At 46.9% G+C, this 24,888-nt stretch overlaps 1 protein-coding gene across 1 annotated transcript in view; it reads left to right on the forward strand.

The window, feature by feature from the left end:
• The window catches only part of LOC144773748 (guanylate cyclase soluble subunit beta-2-like), a 152,135-nt gene that overhangs the window by 58,205 nt on the left and 69,042 nt on the right, over nt 1-24,888 (forward strand). The window contains exon 7 of the mRNA XM_078658881.1: nt 22,658-22,761. Coding sequence (XP_078515007.1) covers nt 22,658-22,761 — 104 coding nt within the window. The remainder of the gene's footprint in view (nt 1-22,657; nt 22,762-24,888) is intronic.

The following is a 24,888-nucleotide window of genomic DNA, read 5'->3' on the forward strand; positions in this document are numbered from 1 at the left end:
TTTAGAGTTTTAGGTCTCAGCCTACCAGACAGCACTGCTGACTGTTTTGCTGACGATATCTTGGGGATATTCAGAAAGTTGACCTACAAATGCATTCCGCCCATTGTTTGCCTTTGTGGTTTGTAACTCACATTTTCTGACTTTCTATTTACTGGCTTTATTTGCTTTAGGCTGTCCAGCTCAAGTTTGACCGTTCTGTTGCCCAAACCTTGTTTACTGTATTCTTCCACTCACTTTCTGTAAACAGGCCTTTAAAGCTTGTTTTTATCTTGTCACATTTGCTGTGCATTCAAAGGCTTTGTCTTCCAAGGAGCTTGGTGTTCATTTTTCTTTCTCCGACTTCAAAGTGAGAGGATATATGTAACAATCATGCTGGCTACTGGGGTTCTACTTGAGAAAGGCTCTATGGTGTTATTTTTATCTAGCACACAACAAATGTAAATGTCTGTAAATTAACTGTGCTGACGATTAAATCAATACATTGGTTGATGATATTTTCACACATCATTGTTTGTGTGCATTATACTTTAATCAGTAAAACTGTGTGTGAGTGTAAATATAATGGTCCTTTCAATTGAAGAGGTGTTGTTTACACTGGCAGTATACTACTACACCATACATAACCCACGTTACCCCACTCCACTCTATTTTGCACCATTCCACTCTACTGCACTCTACTCAGCACCACGCACCATGCCACACTATGGCACTCCACCTCACATTGCTTCACTCCACTCTCCTCTGCTCCACTCAACGCTTATCTACTCTACGTGACTCCGCCCTACTCTATGCCAATGCACTCTACCCCACACTACTCTACTATGCACCACTGCACTCTTTGCCACTACACTCTACACCTCTCCAGGCCACTCTACTCTATGCAACCCTACTCTGCAACACAGCACTCTGTGTCACTGCACTCCATGCCAATGTACTCTAATCTATACCACTCTACTGTATGCCAGTGCACTCTATGCCAATCCCCTCTATGCCATTTCACTCTACTGTGCACCACTCTACATCATTGCACTTTGTGCCAATGCACTCTACACCACTTTATTCAAAACCAATGCACTCTACACCAATCAACTCTGCCCTACTACACTCTACACCATTGTACTCTGCCACTGCACTCTGCACCACTAGCCTACTCTGTGACACTGCACTCAATGTCACTCTATTTTTCTCTGCACCACTATAGTCTATGGCACTGCTCCCTATGCCACTCTACTCTGCACCACTGCACTCTGTACCACTTCACTGTACGACAGTGCACTCTATGCCAATCCGCTCTATGCCACTCCACTCTACTGTGCACCACTCTACATCATTGTACTCTGTACCAATGCACTCTACATCACATTACTCAAAACCAATGCACTCTACACCAATCTACTCTGCCCCACTACACTCTACACCATTGTACTCTGTCACTGCACTCTTCACCACCAGCCTACTCTGTGACACTGCACTCAATGTCACTCTGTTCTATTCTGCACCTCTGTAGTCTATGGCACTGCTCTCTACGCCACTCTACTCTGCGCCACTGCACTCTACGCCAATTCACTCCCCGCCCCTCTATTATACACCACTGCACTCTACGACAGTATACACTGCAACAATTCACTTTCTGCCACTACACTTTATGCCACTCTACTCTATGAAAATGAACACTACACCACTGAACTCTATGCCACTAAACTGTGCATCGCTCCACTATACACCACTGCTCTCAACGGCAATTCACTCTAAGTCACTCTAATCTACTCTGCACCACTGCACTCTACAACACTCTACTCCATACCACTGCACTCTATGCCACTTCACCCTACTCAACGTCACTTTCTTCCACTCTGTACCACTCCACACTATGCCACTCTACGCCAATGCACTCTACTCCACGGTACTCTATTATGCACTGAACTCTACACCACTTTCCTCAAAACAAATAAACTCTATGACACTGCACTCTATGCCAATCTACTCTGCATCACTGCACTGTACACCACACTACTCTACTCTATGCCACTTCACTCTGAACCACTCTAGTCAACATCATTGCACTCTACGTCACTTTACTCGGTACAACTGATACACTACACTCTACACCAATGCACTCCTCGCCACTCTACTCTACACCACTGCACTCTATGACACTCTACTCTGCAGCACTGCACTCTACAACACTCTACTCTGCATCAATGCCCTCTGCAACTGATCTCTAAGCCACTCTACTATGAACCACTCTCTCTACTGTAAGCCACTGTACTCTACTCTGCACCACTTTACGCCACTCTACTGCACTCTACGCCAATGCACTCTATGCCACTCTAATCTACCATGCACAACTGCACTCCGACACTGCACTCTGTGCCACTTCACTGTATTCCTCTCTACTCTACTTTAGACCACTCTACTCTATGCCAGTGCACTCTACCCTACTCTACTATGTACTACTTCACTCCTCGCCACTGCACTCTACACAGCTCCAGTCTAGGCAATTCAACTCTGCACCACTCCACATCAATGTCACTTCACTCTGCAACACTGCACTCTAAACCACTACTCCACACAACTCCAGTCTACCCTGCACCACTCCACTCTATGCCACTTCACTCTACTCTGAAACAATCTACTCTACCCCACTGCACTCTATGCCACTGCACTTTACGGCAATCTACCCTACTCTGCGCCACTCCCCTCAATGCCACTGCAATCAACACTGAACTATTTTATTCTACGTCACTGCGCTCTACGCCACTACACTATGCCACTGCACTCTACCCTGCACTACTATAATCTACCCTATACCTCTCCACTCCCCTTCACTCCACTCTATGCCACTGTACTCAATGTCAATCTACTCTGCACCACTGCACTGTACGCCACTATACTCCACTCTGTGCCACTGCACTGTACACCACTATACACCATTTCAATCTGTCTATTTACTCTGCACCACTCCACACCACCGCACTCTACACAAATGTACTCTACGCCACTCTACTCTACACCACTCTAATCTACTGTGCACCACTGCACTAAGCAAGTGCACTCTAGCCCACTCTGCTATGCACCACCGCACTCTTTGCCACTACACTCTACACCAATACAGTCTAGGACAGCGTTTCCCAAACTGTGGTCCGCGGACCCCCAGGGGTCCGTGACACATTCCCAGGGGGTCCGCAGGACTTGATTTCCTACTGTTGTTGTAAAAAACGAAACGCCCATGCGCCCTCACAGCACTAAGAGGTGTGAAAGTAGCTGGCGCCAGAGCGGCAAGACTACAATAGAATTGCAGCAACACCACACTGGCCAATCACCATTCCGCTTTAGTGCAAGCTGAAGGGTGATTGAAGTCACACTCACACAGCAGTGCGTGCGTTTCCTCTTCTCTCATGATAATATACTGATGTCTTCAGGTTTAGTATTGGCAGCTGCAGCGTGGCCTAGCAGGTCATGTTATCATTCAATCACCCAGCTCTCTGTACTGAGGTATTCCAGCCTCCTAATCGGAAATCTGGTTTACTGTCACTACAAATAGCATCATGGGACGGCATGTGTTTACATTTATGCAAGGGAGTTAGTCTATGTAATGGTAACAACTAGAGGGAATAATAGCTGTTTAAGTCTGCGAGGAGCACTTGCAAAAGGTAGCGAGATGTGTTATGCTGCAATTGGGCAAATCACTTAGGACCATATGTATCAACATACCGTTTTGCGATTCCTAAATAGCGATTTTAAAGGAATCGCTATTTAGAAATCGCAAAATGGTATGTATGTAGGAAATCGCTTCTTTTTACCGATTCCTTAACATTTCTAAATTGCGATTAGCAAATTGCTAATCGCAAATTGCGAATATTTTCAAGGGTGCAGGGGTGTCATAAGAACACCCTGCTGCACCCCTGAAAATGACATGTGTGGGCATATGGCGCACATACATGCCCTAAGGGCATGTATGAGCGTCATATGGAACCATTGGATTTTTAAAAAATTGCTTTTTTAAAAGAATTCGCAACTTAACACCAACTAGAAGTTGGTGGTAATTTGCGAATCCTTATGGGCATTTTTGAATTAATTTTTCTTTGATACATTGCATTTAAGGAATCCCAAAATTTGAGATTCCTTAAGTGCAATCGCAAAATAAGGAATGGCAAATTTTGCGATTCCTTATTTTGCAGCCAAAATGTTTCACACATACCATTTAGCAAATTAGCATTCGCAAAGGCCGAAATTCTGCGAATTTCGGCCTTTGCGAATGCGAATTTGCTTGATACATATGGCCCTTAATCTTCCCGTGCCTGAATGTGTAATGTAAATAAGGTGCTCATGTAAAGCGCTCCATAACCTTCGGGTCGAGTTTACGCTATACAAAATATGCAAAAATTAAAAAGTGTATGAAGGTTCACCGGTCTGAACCAGTGGCTAGGGTCTTCAGGGAGCTATGAGCCGCCCCTGTGTAAAACACCTATTTGTGTATGCCTGAACCGTTGTGGAATATGCTCCCTTGTCAGGACCACTTAATAGACACTGACATAGAAGAAAAGGCACCGTAAAACATTTAAAGTGGCCCCCCAGACGTCATCAAGAGGAAGCTAGAAGAACTAAGCATTGTCATAGTCAGTAGGCCTGGCACTGCCTGCGAGTCTTGACTTTGTCATTGCTTATTTAGTTCTCTGTAAAACTTTGTTAGGGGGCTACCGGGGGACAAGGCAATATTAAAAAATATCTTTGGTTGGAAGCTTTTGTGTCAAGAAATACACATTTATTACAGTCTGGAAATAAGTACTATGTGCAAATTACTGAGTGAGATTAGCTAAAGTGGGCTGGCACACTGACTTGTGAATGGGGCGACCGTCCAACAAAGCATTACTACAACCAAAATCTTTGCAAATGCGAGACTTTGCATGAAAGACTGCAAGAAAGGGGGGGGGGTGTGAGGTAAGTCGGTATTATGAAAGAAGGTCGACTTTGTCAAGAGACAGAAAGGTGGGCAAGTAGTGTCTGGGGAGAAGGGAAATGAGGGATGAAAGGAACAAAGGGTGAACAGAAGATAATGACGAACAAGCGCGGCCAAATTTCAGTGTAATTTTGAGTGACATTCGAATACTATGAGTCAAACTTCAAGCATTCATAGGTTATCACAAGCACTTACCTACTTTAAACTGCAACAGTGTGAGTTCCTGGCACTGGGCTCCAGCCTCAGGCCATACCTTCTACAGTGCACACCAGGCACGCAACGCCCATTGGGCTCAAAGGGCTTCAGTCCCCCTCCTCCCCTGTCGTGTGTGGCAGCCCGGGGGGAGACAGCTTCCCGGGATGACATACAGTCGCACCAGAGTACATCACAGGTCTTTAACCCCTTCGACGCTCATGACGAGCTGGGCTCGTCATGAGGTAGCCTCCTCGCACGCTCATGACGAGCCCAGCTCGTCATGAATAATGGTTTTTTTAAAACATGAGCACAGGAGGGGAATTTCGCTAGCGCTCATGTGGTTAAAAGACCACTTGCTTGTTAATGAGGCCGAGATGCAGCACCATCCTTCCCATTAAAATTTTTGATTTTTGCAAATTTTTCAATATAAAATAACCCTTTAGTAATGCAAGTATTTATTTAGTGTGTACTTGTTTGTGTATTTTTTGCAAATGACTGTTTTCGTTTTTTGAAATTTCATTTGTACAGATTGCTTGGGGGTCCCCGGCTTCCAGTAGTGATTCAGTGGGGGTCCTCAGGAGTCAAAAGTTTGGGAACCACTGGTCTAGGACACTCCACTCAGCAACACTGCACTCTGCTACTACTCTATACCACTCCACTCTGCCCTGCACCACTCCACTCTACACCACTTCACTCTATCTCAAAGCATTCTACTCTACGCCATGCCACTGCACGCTATGCTGTGCCACTCTACTCCTCTGGAGTCTATGCTATGCCACTGTACTCTAAACCACTGCACTCTACACCAATGCAGTCTACACCACTTTACTCCACTCTATGCTAGTGTACTCTACTCCACTGCAATCTATGTCACTGCAATCTATTCTGCACCTCTCTATTCTATTCCACAGCACTCTACGCTACTCTACATCACTACACTCTACGCCAATGCATTCTTCACCACTTTACTCAAAACTAATGCACTCTACGCAATGTCAATCTACTTTGCATCTTTGCACTTTACACCATTCATTCTACGCCACTCTACTACACTACACTCTATGACACACCACGATATTCCACTCTATGATGCTCTACTCCATTAAACCTCTGCTCCACTGACACTCTACTCCACTCTATGCCACTCTACAACACTACTCCACTCTACCACCCTGTATGCAATTCCCTCTTTGCCACTCCATAACATTTACTCCATTCTATGCTATGACACACTACTCCACTCTCCTCCACTTGACTCAATGCCACTCGACTCTATGACAATCTACTACGCTCTATGCCACTCTGCTCTACTACACTCTATGCAACATCCCCCATGCCACTTCACACTGCTCTACGCCACTCCACAACACTCTATGCACACTTTACTCTCCAGCACTCTACACAACTCTGACACTGTACTACACTCTACGCCACTCAACCCTATGCCCTTCCACTATATCAATCAATCAATCAATCATGCCATTTGTATAGCGCACTACTCACCCGGGAGGGTCTCAAGGCGCTTGGGGGGAGAGGTATGCTACTGCTCGAACAGCCAGGTCTTGAGTTGTTTCCTGAAGGCGAGATGGTCCTGGGTCAGCCGAAGGTGGATGGGGAGGGAGTTCTCTACTCCCTTTACTCCCTGTACGCTACTCCATGACACTCCTCTTTACTCCTCTCCTCTCCTCTCCACGCCACTCACCTCTACAGTACGCCACTCCATTCCACACTATGCCACCCCATAACACTCCACCCTACTCCACTTTATGACATTCTACTCCATTCTACTTTCCTTTATTCCACTAACTTTTAGCCAATCTGGACAGCTGCCACTCTGTTGTACAAAATTGCTAAAAACGTATTGGCAGAACCACTAGCTTTTGCATAGGTGAGATTGATAGGCTTTGCCGATGGTTGTTTTGTAATTGAAATGTTTATAAGACGTGCCCATTTATCTCTTGTATTCCTCTGACCTTCTGTAGAGTGAAGTTTGCTTCATAGATAGGAGCCAGACTGGGACAAATTGCCTTATTCATGAAGCAGGATACCTGGAAGTGAATTCTGGCCATGAGAGGCAGCCAGTGTTGGTCTCTTAAAGTGGGTGCGACATTGTTTTCTTGTTATCTTTTCTTGCTGCTTTGATCAGGCATGCAACAGCTGGTTCTGACAGATGCCATGGGTGTTTTGGGTAGACGAGCAATCAGGGTATTGCTGCCATCCAGGGGAGACAGACCAGATATTTGGACCACTATTCTGAGGTCTGCTGGTGTGTTAATGGGCTTGAGTTTCCTGCAGAGGTGGAGTTGGAAAGATGGGACCATGGTGGGGGAGTTGCCTAAAAAGGAAAGTATATGGAACCAAGATTGCACTGAGGAAGCGCTTCTCTTGAATATAGGAGTAGGAACTATATTTTCAAAATGGTCTGCAGCCTTCTGGTGAGTCTTTTGTTAATACCGGATCAGAGGGTGTTTCTGTAGTTCAGCTTGCTTGTGAACATGACTGTTTTCCTGATACTGATTGGGATATATGTTAAAATCTACTCATCATCTTCAGGATATGAAAGCATGAGGCGGGGGCTGCATTGACTTGGACGGTCATGTTGAGTCATTTTGTGGATGATGATTGCGAAGTTCTTGGCATGGGTGGATGTTTATCCTTGCTCTGTTTGTTCACCAAGTGGAGTCCCACAGTGATGTGTTCCTCCTGAAGATCATGATTTCAATATTGTTGGTGTTTACCTTTAGACAGTCAGTCTTCATCCAGTAGTCAATTTCAGTCATGCAAGCATTGAACTTGATCCGGGTACGGGGCATCTTATTCGTAAGGGAGAGAATGTTTTGTGTATCATTGGCGTAGAAGAGGACGTTGATATTGTGAGAGCAGATGATGTTGACTAGAGGGATCATGTATGTTTTGAAGAGGGTTGTGCTGAGGGAGGATCCTTGCGGAGCTCTGCAAATGAGGGAGTGGGTGTCCAAGGTGTATGGTGCCAAGCTGACTGACTGGGTCCTTCCAGTCAGAAAGGAGCAGATCCATCAGAGTGCATGTCCTTGGATTCCGATGTTGTGTAGGTGTTGGATTAGGATGGGATGGAAGACTATGCCAAATGCTGCTGAGAGGCCCAGGAGGATGAAAGCTGCCTTGTCTCCTGGGTCCAGAGTCATGCGAATGTCATCCGGGGAAGCGATGAGGGCATTTTCCATGCTGTGATTCACTCTGGAACCAGATTGAGTGGTGTCAAGTAGTTGGTGATCATGGAGGTATTCGGTAAGGTGTTTGTTAATGATTTTCTCTAGGATCTTGGTCATGAATGGTAGAAAAGAGATCAATCTGTAGTTGGCGAACACTGAAGCCTAGGCAGAGGGTTTCTTCAGCAATGGGAGGAAGGTTGTGTGTATTCAAGCATCTGGGAAGGTCATGGGAGAGGTAGAGGGATTCACAATAGGTGTGAGCATGGTGCTGCTGGGTTGCAGTCCTCTGTCGTAGGTGTGGTAGTCGCAGAGATCCGATGAGGCCCCTGAGTAAATGGACTTCATGGTGGCAGTGGTTTTTTTAGGGGTGGTGATGGGCAATGTGGTTAGCATTGGTTCTTTGGATAATATCAAGAGGCATTTGGCGAGGTCTGATGGGTTCGATTGTTGGCTGAAGTTTCTGTAAACGGCAGTGATTTTGTTGCTGAATAATTCCGAGAAATTGTTGCAGAGGTCCTGCGAAGGGGTGATTGAGTTGGAGCTGACGGATATTGAGGTGAAATCTTTCCCAATGGCAAAAATATCTTTAATTCAGTTTGTGCTGGCATTGATTCACTCTACCAGAGCAGTGTTTGCACTGCCATTGACTACAAACACATTTCTTTTCCTTCCCAATTTTCATCCTTGCTGAGGAGAGAACTGAAGAACCAAAGTAATCCTGAAAAGAGTCAGATAAATCCATAGGATAATGTTTTATGAAAGTGTGACTTGAGGGCTAGGTAGCTGTCCTACATGTCCCCATTAAGGGAATCCCTGCTGCCTCTGCCGAAGAAGTTGAACCCCCATTAGAATGTCCCTGTTTGGAACTTGAAAGATGAACACCTTCAACAGAATAAGTCTGAGAAATAGCTTGACATAGCCTCCGGCAATGCCTTACCCTTGGCCACAGACCTATCAGCCACAAAGAGATGTTGAATATCAAAAGGAGCTGCTATGACCGAGATGTATACTTAAAGCACATTTAACATCTGGAGATAATGGAATGGAGTTGGCAGATGCCTCCTGAGAAAAGGAATAGATGACTTCTTGAGAAAAATAAAATAGAGTTGCCATTTGGAGAATTAATTTAGGGTCTAAACATAAAACCCCTCTGTCTGGAAAAAAACATAGGTACGGGTGAGAAATAGTTAGTGCCCCCAACTCACCCAATCTGTGTGCTGAAGTAATGCTATCAAGAAAAGAGTCTCAGCAGACAGCCGTGTAAGAGAGGTTAACTCAAGAGGCTCAAAAGAATCTTCTGAAAACCTCTGAGAACCATTAATAAATCCCAGAATGGTAAGGTGTTATTTGAGAAATGTCTCCCGAAAACTGATAGAAGACTCTACTTGTAGTCCACTGGGAATTAAAAAACGTTAAGAAAGTCATCCCTGGGGGCGTGGCTAGCAGCCAAGCATGGCGGCAGCCTAGAAGACCAGCTCCGGCAGACGAAGCGGCCTCTCCATTGATCCGACCCATTATCCGTGGCTATCTTAGACCTCAGTCGGAGGGACCGAAGGCCCGGGACCGGGCGGCATAAGCGGCGAGCATCCGGATGAAAATCGGACACCGGGTGACGAAGATCTGACCGGCTGTCCGCGAGGCCCGAGCACAGGCCGGTAACCAGGGAGCCCAGTGCTTGGAAGCGCCGACCGGAAGTGAGCCCTGGACGGCGGAGGTGGACCGGAAGTGGCCGAGGACCCGAGAGCGGCGTCGGAGGAGCTCTGGCCGTCATTTCATATCTCCCCTCCTGTGCCCGTGTCCGGATCCGACGGCTGCGATGCGTCTGGAGGGGCAGTGAAAGTGTTTGCAGCCAGAACGCCACCCTGCAACAGCCTGCATTACGGAGGTGAGGCGCCGCATACCCATACTGGCAAAGCGGGACTGACCAGCGGGGGCCGCGGGCGGATGAGAGAGGCCCCCCCCACCCTCCCTCCCGTGCCAGAACTGCTGAAACAACACGCCTGATTGAAGCCTGGAGGTGCCGCCGTGGAGCGGACCGGGGGGGCAGCAGTGCACAGAGGGACCGTTCGTTAACTGACCCCGGGCCCAGGAATCACTGGTGGCATGCCTGGCTGATACACATTGGCCCGCTCTGACACCACTAGAGACCGCCAGGGACGTGTGTGTCCCCAACTGCAACCGGACACTGTTTAATATAGCCAGGAGGTTCCACGCACTGTCGCGATTGTAGCGCTGGGGAGTGAGATACATTTGAGGGGGACGGACCACCGAGGCCCCAGCCTCATACTATCACAGATAGGGGCCCTTGTCTGATTTGGACTAGTGACCTGCCTTGAGCGCTACAACTCTACCACAGGCTATACCACAACTGGGACCGGTCCGCCCCCCCCTTCCCTCTCCGTGCTCCGTCCTTCCTACAGGCTAACTCTACACACAACTGCCTGACCACTTCTGGACGTCATGGCGGGAAGAGGCCCCAAAGGCGGCGCAACGCAAACACGCATTGAACGCTACACGTGTGACAAAACCGCGTCCCCTCCAGCAGAGGTACGGCACGCCTCTGGGAAATCAGTGGATGGCGCGGGGACTAAAAAAGCGACGCTTGACGACGTGATGCGTGCACTTACGCAAGTCCAGACCACGGTAGGCTCAATCTCTACCGAAATAACCCTTATCAGAGCGGATCTCCACAAAATGGCTGAAAAGGTGGGTTCGCTGGAACTGGTCACGAAATCGCTGGTGGAGGATGTCTCAGAGCTTCAGACGGCGATGGAGAAAATAACGGCGGAAAATAAAATGCTAAAGGACAAGCTTGATGACCAGGAAGGGCGCTCTAGAAGGAACAATATCCGAATTCTTGGAGTTCCTGAATCGGAAGGAACTAGAGCTACTGATCTCTTCGTGGAAGAGGTAATCAAGTCACAACTCCAACCTAAAGGACTGTCGGCGTTCTTCTCGGTTGAAAGAGCACACAGAGTGCCGGGTGGCCAGCCAAAGCCCGGGGCGTCTCCGAGGCCTATCCTGGCAAGATTATTTAATTTCTGAGATAGAGATGCCATCCTGCAGGCGGCACGGGTGTCCCCCCCTGTGAAGATTCAGAACTCCACACTGGCCTTCTTCCCAGACTACACGGCGGAAGTGGCCCGGAAAAGAAAGACGTTTCTGGACATAAAACAGGAGCTCAGGAAGAGAGAGATCCAATATTCCATGCTCTTCCCGGCTAAACTGCGAGTGGTGGCAGAAAACAGAACGTGGTTTTTTGACAATCCGGAGGTGGCCCGGGACTGGCTGGACGGCTGGCGACCTGCCTCTCAACCCCGCCGCGTGGGATGAACAAAAAAGGGCCACAATGTAAGGGACAAGGGGGACGTCCGATCAGAGGGACCGGAAGACGAACGACGCTCACCGCTGAGAGACAGTGCGACTGGGACTCTGGAAGAACAAGATTAATAACCCGACAGTTACAATGGCACCCCTTGTTTATTATTAATGTGTTGCCGCTGTGGCTGCCATGGACACCGGGCTGTGGACCTCTGCTGAGGGTATGAGAGGTCGCTGACTCCGGAGAACTCTTCACCCCCAACGAGCAAGTAACTCTGTGTTTCCTTTTGGGTGGGGACAAGCACTCTGCTAAATTGGGGGGGCGGGCAGTTTTGAGTCCGTGTAGCAGGGGAGCAGGGAGGGGGGGAGTTATGGGATTTGGGGTAATGGTAATGTTTAACTGTTTGAATTGTTTGACTCTGCAGAATGCACAGATGGCAGCAATAGTCACAATACGCCGGAGACTGCACGCTGGCCAGGCCGGCAATAGCCCGGGGAGGGATGGCCCGTCTCTGCAAGCGAGTGAGTGCGTCCGTGTGAATGAATGCGGCGTGGATGCGCTGACACTTCACCATGTCGATCTCATGTATGTACTTGTAGGCACACAATGGCACACATGTCACAGCCTGATACCGTAGTAGACAATCCTAACACGGGGCCTGTGCCACCGTTGCAATTGATGTCCTGGAATGTCAGAGGTCTGGGAGACAAGGTGAAGAGAGGGTTGGTGCTCCAGAGTATCAAAAGGGTGAATCGTGACTTAGTCCTCCTTCAGGAAACTCATCTAGTGGGAGCGGCCAGCAGGGCTCTAGATAGGCGAGGGTACCGCATGTTAGTACACTCAGACTTCACGTCAGGGTCCAGGGGAACGGGCATTTGGATGAAGAAGTCATCCCGATTTATTTTACAGACTACTAAGACTGACGCTCATGGCCGCTTTGCAGCAGTATGTGGACAATGGGAGGGAACATCCCTTAACGTGGTGTCTGTCTATATCCCACCAGCGCTACATGCGGCCGCACTTCCGGACCTGGGAAGGTTCCTGTTAGAACTCCCTGATGGAGATCTAGTGGTGGGAGGGGACTTTAATGCGGTGGCTGACGCTGCGCGAGATAGGTTCCCGGCTCGGGCGCCCACATCCGGTCCAACCCGATTCGGTGAGTTCCTGGAAGCACAGGGTCTAGTAGATATATGGCGGTGCATGCACCCCGAGGATCAGCAATACTCTTATTATTCAGCCGTTCACAACTGTCTGTCCCGTATTGACTATTTCCTTACACTGGGGGACGGCCGCCTCGCGATTACTGATGTGAAGATAGGGCCCCGGGGTATCTCAGACCACTCCCCTTTGACGATGAATCTGACATGCTCGGCGATTGCCCGAAGGAGAATCTACCCTATTTACCCGGGGTACCTTAAAGTACCTCGCATCCGTAAGGATCTGAAGAGGACAACTAGGTACTATTTTTCGGAGAATTCAGATTCAGTGGCCTCCCCGACGACCCTCTGGGAAGCGTACAAAACAGTGTTACGGGGGCAGGCGATCACAACAATAGCAGGACACAAGCGCTCACAAAAGCAGGAGCAGTTACATCTGGAACTGCAGCTAGAACAAGCAAATACGGCCCATATGGCGCACCCGTCAGAGGACACACTTCATTCACTCCACATTTGCCAGCAATTACATGACGATCTCCTCAGGCGACAAACACTAGGCAATATTGAGGCGACTACACATAGGGTATATGACATAGGGGACAAGGCCAGTAAACTACTAGCATGGCTAGATAAAAAAAAGAGGGCACTAGGCACATTTTGCAACTAAAAGACTCAAACGGCTTACTTCACTCATGTCCCTCTAAGATTATAGAAATCTTAGCTGATCACTTCCAAGATGTCTACACCCCCAGAGCCATGGTTACGGCTGAAGCGGCACTGTCGGCGCTTCAGGCTGCACGGGTCGAGACTCTACCTCCGGAAGCAGTTACTGAGCTAGAGGCAGATCTGACGGAGGACGAGATTCGAGCGGCGATAGGCGCATTGCGCACAGGCAAGGCGCTGGGCCCTAATGGGATTCCGATTGAGTGGTTCCAGGCTATGACGGACACCCTGAGCTCTCCTCTGCTGGCCATGCTCACGGAATGCCGGGAGGTGGGGACTCTACCCCTAGATCAACGGGTGGCAACCATAGTGGCCATCCCAAAACCAGGTAAACCGCCCATAGACTGTACGTCATACCGCCCAATCTCCCTGCTTAACGCCGAGGCGAAGATTCTGGCGAAACTTCTAGCAAACAGACTGCTCCCGTACCTGGCGCACTTAATCCACCCGGATCAGTCGGGCTTTATGCCACATAGAAGCACAACACTGAACCTCCGGCGGGTGCACGGAGTATTGGCGCGAGCCCATCAACTATCGGAACCAGCGGCCATACTATCATTGGATGCCAGAATGGCATTTGACATGGTGGAATGGCAGTACATGTTTGCGGTATTGGCTCGCATGGGCTTCGGCCCCAAGTTCCTTTCTTGGATTAAATTGTTGTACGCGAGCCCTGTAGCACATGTAACGGCCAACGGCCACGTCTCCCGTACGATCCCCCTGGCTAGGGGGACGCGCCAGGGATGCCCGCTATCCCCCCTACTGTTCGCACTAGTACTGGAACCTCTGGCCTCCGCCCTTCGGACTACCCCGTTATTGAAAGGACTGCAATGGGGTGATGGATGGGAGGATAGAGTCTCCCTGTACGCTGACGATATGTTGGTGTAACTATCGGACCCGATGGCTGGTATTCCAAAGCTATTGGAGATCTGTGATGCTCATGGTCAGACCTCCGGATACACAATCAACTGGACAAAATCTGTCATTTATGTCCTGAAAGGTCCGCTACCCATTCTTCCTGATAGCTGTCCGTTGATGATAGCCGCCACCTCATTTAAGTATCTGGGTATACACATTGCCTGTGAGGTGGATGTGTTCTATGATAAGAACCTGTTGCCCCCACTTGCCCGCCTGAAGGCGGACGTGAGACATTGGAAAGCCCTGCCTCTCACACTGCTGGGACGCGCGGCATTATTCAAAATGATGGCTCTGCCACGCCTTCTATATGTACTGGAAAACACTCCGGTCTTGATACCGCCTTCCTATTTCCGGAAAGTAACGGCGGTGATGACGGACCTGCTGTGGGGAGAACGCCCTCCCAGAATAGCGCATGCCAAACTCAATCGTGGGTGGTACGACGGAGGGATAGCTTTGCCAAACATGCAGCTTTATTATTGGGCTTCACAGCTCAAAGTCATTAATCAGTGGATCCACGCACCACAGGCTGACCCAGCATATTTAGCAGATAGAGCGCAATTAGGAACGCGCAGCATGTTGGCTCCTCTCTACAATTCTAGCCAAATGGCGACGCTGTTCGGCCCAACCAAACATACCGTATCGCTGTGGCACAGGGCGACGTCGCGACTTAAATGGAAAGGGGTCATAACTAAGCTCACTCCATTATGGGACACCAAGCGCCTAGGCTGTCTCCGGACATACAAAGGCTTTAATCAGTGGGACACCATTGGAATCTCGACAGTGGGAGATCTCTGGACCGCTACGGGTGTGATCCCTTTCTCCCAATTACAGCAGCAATACGAGCTGGGCCCCAATGAAACGTACCGATATTTACAAATAAAGCATGCATTGATGGCAGCGATTGAGCCAGGGTCGACTGTCCCGGACTCCTCGCCTCTGGAAGACAGACTGCTCACAGATTTTATGCAAACAGGTGCCACCTCACTCACCTATCGTAAATTGCTGAATAATCTCCCAGACCCCCTGCTCAAGCTGAGGGAGAAGTGGGAAACTGAATTAGGGGCCATGGATGAGACAGACTGGAACGCCGCACTAGCATCACCTCGAGAGGCGGGCGTTTCAGCTCGATTCCGACTGATACAATTCAAAATACTTCACAGGGTATACTACACCAGAACCGCCCTGCATAGAATGCACAGGGCAGAACACCCGTATTGTCTTAGGGGATGTGGGGAGGAGGGGACATTACTGCACACACTTTGGGATTGTCCCATTATTTTGACATATTGGCAACAGATCATGCGCACTATCTCCCAAACCCTTGAAACCTCATTGACGCCAGATGCGCGTGTGTGTCTGCTGAATGTGTGGGAGGGAACCGACTTGACACATCGGAAGCGGCAGTGGATAACTATTGGGCTCATGGTAGCCAAGCGAGACATCGCGCAGCGGTGGGGAGTGCCTGACATACCTACGTTGACACTGTGGTGCAGAACGATGGATAAACTCATGTTAACTGAACGGGCAGTGTACGAACTGAGAGCCAACCCTCGCAAATGGAACGAGATCTGGAAAGCATGGAATAGATATAGAGGGGGACTGTGTGAACCCCTTTCTGAGGAAGTGGAAGACAGTTCGGGAGATGAAGGGGAACTGGATGAATGAACATTGGGAGGTGGGACAGGGGCAGAAGGGAAGATAGCGACCGTATGACATGGGGAACGCCCGGCCTAGAGCTCAGGAGGGGATTAGGACACATACTGCAACACCTACACCGGCAAGTGGCGACAGGGATGCCACGAAATGTCTAACGATGACTATTTGATCTGTAAGAGTCTAAAGTTTTGTTTGATTTATATAAAAATGAGACGATGCATGATCCGAGACTACTTATGTATTGCCTAGCAACATTGTTCGAATTTGCTGCCGGACCAGAGAGTTGTCGGCTAAACAGCTGTGTACATTCATAGAGGTGATATCGCATGTGTAACAGTAACTGTTGATTCGCTGACTACTACCTTGTATTATTGGCATACTTACAATAAAGTCTTTTAAAAAAAAAAAAAAAAAAAAGAAAGTCATCCCTCAGAAAATCGAAGATTATAAAAGGGTCGATAATAGTAGAAGGGCATACTTCTCTGTGCACCACTTAGAAAACACATTCCAAAGTTTTTTTTATAGGAATGAATAATAGAGGTTCTACTTGAAGATTCAAGGTTCCTCGCTACCTGTTCAGAACATCCCAAGCTCTGGAACCCTAGCCATTCAACAACCAAGCTGTTAGATGTCGACGGCTGTATTGATGAACCATCAGGAGAGGAAACTGCAATGGAGGCGAAACCAACAGAAGATTAAAAAACTACCCCATGAGAAGTTGAGAAGCATCGAAAACCAAAGGCAGCATAGCCAGAATGGGATTACCGGAAACGCTCTAACCCCCTCCACCTTGATATTCTGTAAGACAGTCGGAGGAAAAGGAATCAGAGGGAATACATAAAGCAACCCCTGAAGCCAGGGAATGGGCACGGCATCCACTGCACATCCATAAGGAGGGATTGTCTCTGAGCAAAACTGTGGCGTCATCGCATTGGTCCGAGATGCAAATAGTTCCAGACACAGGGTGCCGCACCTGCAAGATATCTGAGAAAATTGATGTTTGGACAGGTGAAAGTTGACTGAGGATGAAACATTGCGACTTAGACTGTCCCCCAATGTTTTAACTCCCACTTGATGTAAACTGCTCACCACGCTCTGCCCACGCAAATATCGGTGTCGATAGCTGGTTGAGAGTACCCAACTTTGTCGACCCCCTTGCCGGTTCAGGTAGCGCTGTGCAACTTGATTGTCTGTCCTGATTATGGCATTCTTGTTCTGCAAAGAGACCTGAAAAAAGAGAAGAGCTTTTAGAATGGCACACATCGCTCACCAATTGGAAGACTGCCTCTTTACAATGGGAGAGCATGTGGCATTCTGTTCTGACCCTCCAGACATGCTCCCCAACCCCAAAGACTGACATCTGTGGTTAATATCACCAGAGATTGATATTGAAATAGCACTCACTTCTTGAGATGCTCTGTCTCCAACCTCCATGAAAGATCTTGGACAACACTGTGGATAACTGGAATCCACTGTTCGCACTTTGCTGAGCTTGGAGACCAATAATACAAGATGTGATTGACCCCACGTTTCAGAGGGAAACGAGCCCATAGGACTACTGTTGTAGATGCTGCTACAAGACCCTGACCTGGAGCCAAGTCCTGTCAGTGGCTTGTGATTGCTCAGAGAGGTTGCAAACAAAGGACACAATGGTTCTCTGTCTGTCGTCTGGTAGAAAGACCGCACCCTCAGTCATTGTCAAGCCAGGCTCCAATAAATTGCCTGATCTGGGATGGCACCAATTGCACCTTCTGTAGGTTTAGCAGGAATGCCAGGTCCTGGAGTGAGGTGTTTACCATTGTCACAGCTTGCTCTGCCTTAAAAATAGAGGAAGTATAAAGTAACCAGTCATCAAGATATGGAAAAATAGTAATACCCTAGGTTATAAAGAAGCTACCACCAGTACCAATAGTGTTTGTGAAGATGTAGGGGGACATTGTCAGACCAAATGGGACAGCTTGAACCTGAAAATGAGACCTTCTCTGAGCGAACCTGAGGAACCATTGACTTTCCAAATGCATCGGAACATGAAAATGTGCATCGTGAAAGTCTAATGTAATGAGAAAATCTCCCTTCAAAATGAGAGGTATTGAGTCACCATCCTGAAGGCTTCTACTGCTACAAAAGAATTTAGCACTCTGAGATCCAGCACTGGACGAAATCTGCCATCCAGCTTCAGAACTAAAAAGAGAATGGATTAGAATTCTGTATGTCCCTTACTTGGCAGGACTGGAACAAACACCCAATTTCACAACAAGACTTGAACGTCTTCGAGTAACTATTACTCACACACAGTGATGTGCTATGGATCACAAGTTCTTTTTAATTAGTCAGGATTTTTGGTGTGTTGCTTTCTCCTTGAAGTTGTCACTTTGCTCCTGTACCGTTAAGGACAAGGGCATGTGTTTTTCTCACATTCTATTCCCTGACTACATAATCTAGCTAACACCTTTAACCAGCGATTAAACCTGAAGCCCCCTGGCACAACATGTCTCCCTGGGCGTCACCCAGATCTTGACATCTTCATTGTTGTCTCTGGAAGATGGCATCATTTATTCCCACTTAGCAGTCAGTGCTGGTGAGGTCTAGCTTCCCACCCTCTGGGGTCCAGGCTCAAAGCTGGATATAGCAGGTTGAGTAAAGTGCAGTTTATACTTAAATGCTGTGCTTACGAGGCTGTTTTCAGCAGCTTGAAGAACTGTAACTCCCTTCCTAGGCCCACATTAAACGTTTGCCCATAATCTACATTTGGCCAGAATCAGAAAATTCAGCCCAAATCGGGATTATGAAAAGTGTGGTATAACCAACACTCTTGGGTATTTTTCAAGACACATTTTGTCTATTAACTGAAAGCAGAATTTACTAATGGAAAGGACATGGAATGGTGGGAAAAGCTGCAGGAACTGTTGCACCAACCGAAATCCTGCGGTTATTCGTCATTCTCAGTGGTAAAGCATGGTAAATACCACTGCAGTAATTATCTCCCATTGTATTCTAGAGTTGGTGTTACACAGGTTTTACCCCATACCTCCTAATGAGGCCATAAATTACTCAAGTGTATATCGCTTACTACTGCAGTGATAGAAGCTGACATTCCTTGTGAATGCGACAGCAAGGGCGTGACAATTATGGCTGGACATCACCCAGCTTGCTTTGGAAAAGTGCAATGTAGTAAATAAAATGTCCAATTCACTATGAGAAAGTTTAGCTACTTACTTTCATGATTTGATGATCCACGGATATTTTCTTGTACATTCATTTGTACCAAGTTATAGCCCATTCCCAAACCCTTGCCTCAGCAACTGATTCTCAGGACTGCTCACTTTTCTGGATGCTTCTTTAGAGTCTGCCGCTTCACAGCTGCGAGGTTTAACATGAGTAACATAGCAGCACTGGCTACATCTGAAAACCACCCTTTGGTTTTACCTCGCATGAAATCCAAACCTCTCCTGGAGGCAGCAGACCACAAGACTTTTCAGAAGATATCCATCTTGAGCATTATATTAGAGCCTGGCCAGAAATGAGACATTGCACCACATCATGTTGATAAAATTACTTATTTCGCTGCAGCATGTGAAACTCCACTCATTTTGTCCAATGGTCATCTTTATATCTACCATGTAGATAGATATGATGGTGGCAACAACCAGCATAAGCCCAAACCACACATAACGTGGGATCCTCTTTATGGCAATGCATCCCTACCAATCACTTTCAATTCAAGTGTAGAGGTAGCTCTACTGCAAGCCTTGTAGCAATCAGTCACGCATTCAAGAAGAACCTAGTACAGCTCAGAATGGAGTAGAAGTGCGGACAATCAGGGCCATAATGCCGGTCCCTGCAGCCCCATCAGTGCAGGCTAGCCTCCAACCAATCAGGCCCTCCCTAACCCTTCATGGCCTGTTCCAAGCCCAGCTGCAAAAGGAGGAGGGTTATGCATTGGAGTAGCTACTCAACCACCTAAATAAATCCCAGCTACAGAAATGTCAACTAAAAGACATCCCAGCCTTGAGGAGAGAGGAAGTTCCTTCACGGAGAGCTATGACGTCATGTGGTAAAAGCTCTAAATAGAGGGGTAGCGTATTCATTGTCTGAAGATAAAGTAGTGCATGGTGAGTACTGCAGGAGAGGATGAAGCAGGACCATTTATGAGCATGAACTTTTAATACTCAGTAAGCATTCCAAAAATAGTCGCTACTAAACTCAGCATGTTCATTTATCAGTGCTTAATTTGAGCCAATGGTTGCTGGAAGGAGCTACTGGAATTTATTTTTGGGGGACCAAAACGTATTTACACACATCAGAAACGTTCCAAGAACAAGAGAGGGGAACAACAAACAGAAAGGTGGAGGAAGAGAGAGAAAGCAGAAACCTGCAAGAGTGAGGTAAAGGAAAAGGGAGCATCTGGTAGTGGATTAAAGAGGCAAGAGGTGGATTTAACACCACACAGCCTTGGTATTCTGTGTTCGACATTTAATTGCACCGGTCCAAGGCTGCTGATTAAACAGCGAATAAAAGAGTGGACACATTTGGATGACCAACAGTACACCTAGGGAATATGATGCTCTGTGCGCCCCCAGATTGCCAGGATCATAGGCTGTCATAGTCCCATCAGTCAGCTGCAGAGTGTTTCTTAAGGACTCCTATGTACAGAGTTTATGGTTGAAGTTTGCTATTAGCTGTCTTGATTCGCTGCTTGTGCCAGCTCTGCTAGACAGCAAGTCCCAAAATGAGTGAAATACTGCTGTAATCTGTAATCCACTATGCCAGATTCCTGCATTCTGCATACTGATGTGTTCAGTGAGTGATATCACAAGTCTGGGAGAGACTTGCATCTGAGTTATCAAAGAAGTGGTCCCTTTCAGCAGAGTACATTTTATCCTCAACAAGCAAGAAGGAAAGAAGCTAAACTGGCAACATTTTGCCCCCGTCAATTTTCGTCTCATAGTTTCTCCTAATTTGGAGGGTCCTGTTGACGCTTTGCAGCAGTTATGATTCAGATTCGCTTTCAAATTGTACTGGATTTCCTTACACACCAAATTATAACCACACCTATCTTCCGCTTATGTATTGCCATCATTGACAATTCCAAAATGTCTAACTAAAGTACATGCACTGGGAGACATTGAAATATGTGGTTGGTACAATTGAATTTTTTGTTGCTATGCCTCTGACTGTCTGTTATTACTGCTCAATGTCAGCTCCTGTCTCCTATAGTGGGTCTCTCTGTATGATCTCAGTCGTGATATTCCTAAATAATAACTTCGCGTCACTCTGTTCAGGTAAGCGTGGCAAAGACATTAGATGACACCATGAACCCCCATCCCATGAACGGTGACAAATATCGATAGGAACCCAAAGTTGTACGTTGGAAGTTTAAAGGTTCTGGTTCTAATGATTACCTCTTTGATGGAAACAATGGTTTGCTTGGATGTGGAGGAAACAAGGACAGGCCTATCTTGTTATGTGCAGAGTTATTTCCGCCGGGTCAGCGGAGTCCCCACATTCATAAACGTACTTAAAATGCAGTTTTATGAATATTGAAAAAGCATAAACTTGGATCCTTATTATGATTTTCGCGGTGTGGCAGCGGGGCCACCATGCCAGCACCCTGCTACCACTCTTCCAGAGCCATAATGAGATCGCCTGTCGGATTGCAGTGGCTGGCCCAAGGCGGTGCAATGTTAAGGCTCATACGTGGGCCTTAGCAAGGCACACAAATAGGAACGCCATTCCTGCAGGAACTGGGAATGCATGCATACAGGAGGGCACACTATGTGCCCACCTGCATCCATCCACTGGCACAAAGGCAACAGGGGGGCCTGTAGGGCCCCCTTTGTTCCCTCACCACCACACTTTTCATGGCGGGCCCACCACCATGAAAACTCTCCGTGAGGAAACTCCTAATATGATTGGTGGTGCCGCAGCGGCACCACCAGCATATTAGGGACCTCAGAACGCTGCAAGACCACCAGGGATCGCGGATCACTGACAGGAGCAGCAGTCCCATGGCATTCCGACCGCCCAACTTGTAATGGGCGCGTCGGACCACCGGTGCGGCAGGAGCTGCACTGCCACCGTGGGTTAGCCCGTCCATCAAACTGCCAAACTCAAAATAAGGCCCTTTGACAACCTTTGTGACTCAGGCCCAAGTCTCCTTGCAAGGAGTAGGGAAAACGGTCCCATCCTATAACTAATTTTGCCCTTTGACATTTTCATCTTCAAAGTTTTGATGGAGAGGAGGATGCTGCCCGGTTTTCGACCTACTGTGCATTGATTGCAAAATTATTAACACTTTCACAACAAAAAAAGAGCCGTACAATGTAGAACCGCGGGCATAATCTAGAAATTGACATGCGAAAAGAACTAGTAAAATTATTAAAAGCAGGAGATCACCTCTTCTTTCCAACAGTGTTCATATGTTAGTCATAAGTTTTCGTAATAAAGATTCAGCCTTGAATAATTCAACAGAGAAGTGCATGTTTCCTTGTCGCGTTTATTATGAACCCTGCAGTGATGGAATCTCTTCTTCCAGGCAGCCTCCTGAGTTGTTTCGAGCCAGTGTACCCCGAGCAGCTTTGGGTGGAAGAAAAGGTATTCTGTGACGTGTTTCCATTCCACATTGTCTTCGACAAATCCGTAAGTTATGTTATTTTCATTACTCCGCGTCGAGCCTCACACTTTCTTTCACACACATAAATGCGCACTGTCATTAGTTTTTACTTTCGGCAGAAAAAGGATTCACGGCCTTTAAAAATATTTAATAGAAGCATCGAAGGGTGCTCGCCAGGGAATATTTGGAACATGAACTAACAAGTCCCTTTAGGCTCATGTGAGCGCTGGCATTTTTAATTGAACACGTTTGGTATCGCAGAAAATAAGACAGATTTACATAGAACGATTTCTGTAAATTCACATCAGACCTGAGTCTTTCCAGGTAGAGTTTATGTATAACGGGGATTAAATTAGACAGATACTACCTAGTGGCAACACACAACATGCCCTAGCATTTCCAGGAAGTAGCAGCATGTTCTCATAGATGTGGCTTACATTACAAAGCATATTTCTGTAAAAGGTTAATTCAGTAATATATGAAAACCGTGCTCACATCACCTATTTGCCTGAGGCGTATCATTGGAGCAACAGCAGCGAAACCGAAGGACAAAAGTTGCTTGCACAGTGCGTTTACCATTCTTTTGCATTGATGTTGTTTGTATAGCGCTTAAACCAAAAGTTATCTACGTATTTGTGAACTAAAGAGATTTAGGGGCAGATTTACAAGAAACTGACGCATCTGTAGAGATGTGTCAGTTTCCCTATGCCAGCCTGCGATACCCTTGCGCCACCATGGATACGCCGTATTTACAATACGGCGCACTATGGCGCAACAATTGATAGATGCATCAGAAATTCTGATGCATCTGTTGGCCCAAAAGTCACGCATTGCTGGAGTTTTGTCGCAAGCACGACGCAACTCCAGCAATGCATTTTGAAGACTATTCCCACTAAACTGCATCACTCCTTACACCTGCTTTAAGCAGGCGTAAGGTTTTGACACAGCGGCGTCTTAGAAGTGACGTAGTGAAATCTTGTAGATTTCACTGTGTCACTTTTACTAGGCTTTCCTGCTTGAGCACCCCCAACCTGCGTGCATTATACCTGACACAGGTATATTGTGACGCAGGGCTTCACAACATAACACATCTCCCTAGATGCATTACATGGTAAATTGGCTGCATTTTTTACGGCGCCACTGCATCACAAAGTGATGCAACAGCGCCGCAAAAGTGTCGCAAGGAACTAGTAAATCTGCCTCTAAGGGTCTAAGGCACTGAAGGGTTTTGCAGTTACAAGGGTTGCAAACTGCTGAATTACAGAGTTTGTGTAAGAAATTGAGTTATTGGTTGAGAGAGGTGGAAGCCTTAGTCGACAACCACACTACTACTACAGGGTGAACTACAAAAGTCACTAAATTAAGTTGTGCGTAACCCTCTTGTCGGGTTAAACTTTTGAAAAATATTTGTAGTTGGTTTATTATTATTAAGGGATGTATGGAATTAATTATATCTGATTAAATGCAATTACATTTTTGTACAAATTAATGTTATGTTATTATTTAAATTAAAAATGGTTATTTAATATGTTAACATGAAAAAGATGTTTTTAGATAATTGTTATAACAGTAAATTATATGCATTTATATTTATTTATTTATTATTTTTAACTATTTAAATCATTTAAAATTAATTTAACATTTTTCCTCCAGGTTTTTTTTAGTCCCTACCTCCATTATTGTCTATAGGAGCATGTTGTAGTATAAGTAGTTGGTGATGTGTGGTGCTGGGCTTAATACTGCTCTTCTTTCGCAGTAGTAACTTTATGTTCATAAATGTGCTTCCACACTCTGTCACAGTGGTTGGAGACATTCAAGCCTAATAACAAATGTGGATGTATTCATGTATAAGTTTACCCTTGTGAATGGCATCCATTGTATACATCACCTATCAGTGTGCCACGGCTCTTTGCGCTTAATGATGGAGAGAAACTCGGTGGAAGCCTCCACCTGCTGAAAAGAGCAGTTACAACACTTTTAGCCTGTTTGGAAAGGAGAAGAAGACACTTACACACAGGGAATTCATTTCCCAGTCAACAGACAGCAAAACTTTGTCCTGGCCAATCTCCCCAAGTTTATAGCTAAGTAGAAAAGGATATAGCAGTACTCCTATGAAACAGCCTTCTGGATACAATTCTGTGCACATAATTGTA

The sequence above is a fragment of the Lissotriton helveticus genome, chromosome 8, assembly GCF_964261635.1.
Source record: "Lissotriton helveticus chromosome 8, aLisHel1.1, whole genome shotgun sequence".
Taxonomy (NCBI): Eukaryota; Metazoa; Chordata; class Amphibia; order Caudata; family Salamandridae; genus Lissotriton; species Lissotriton helveticus.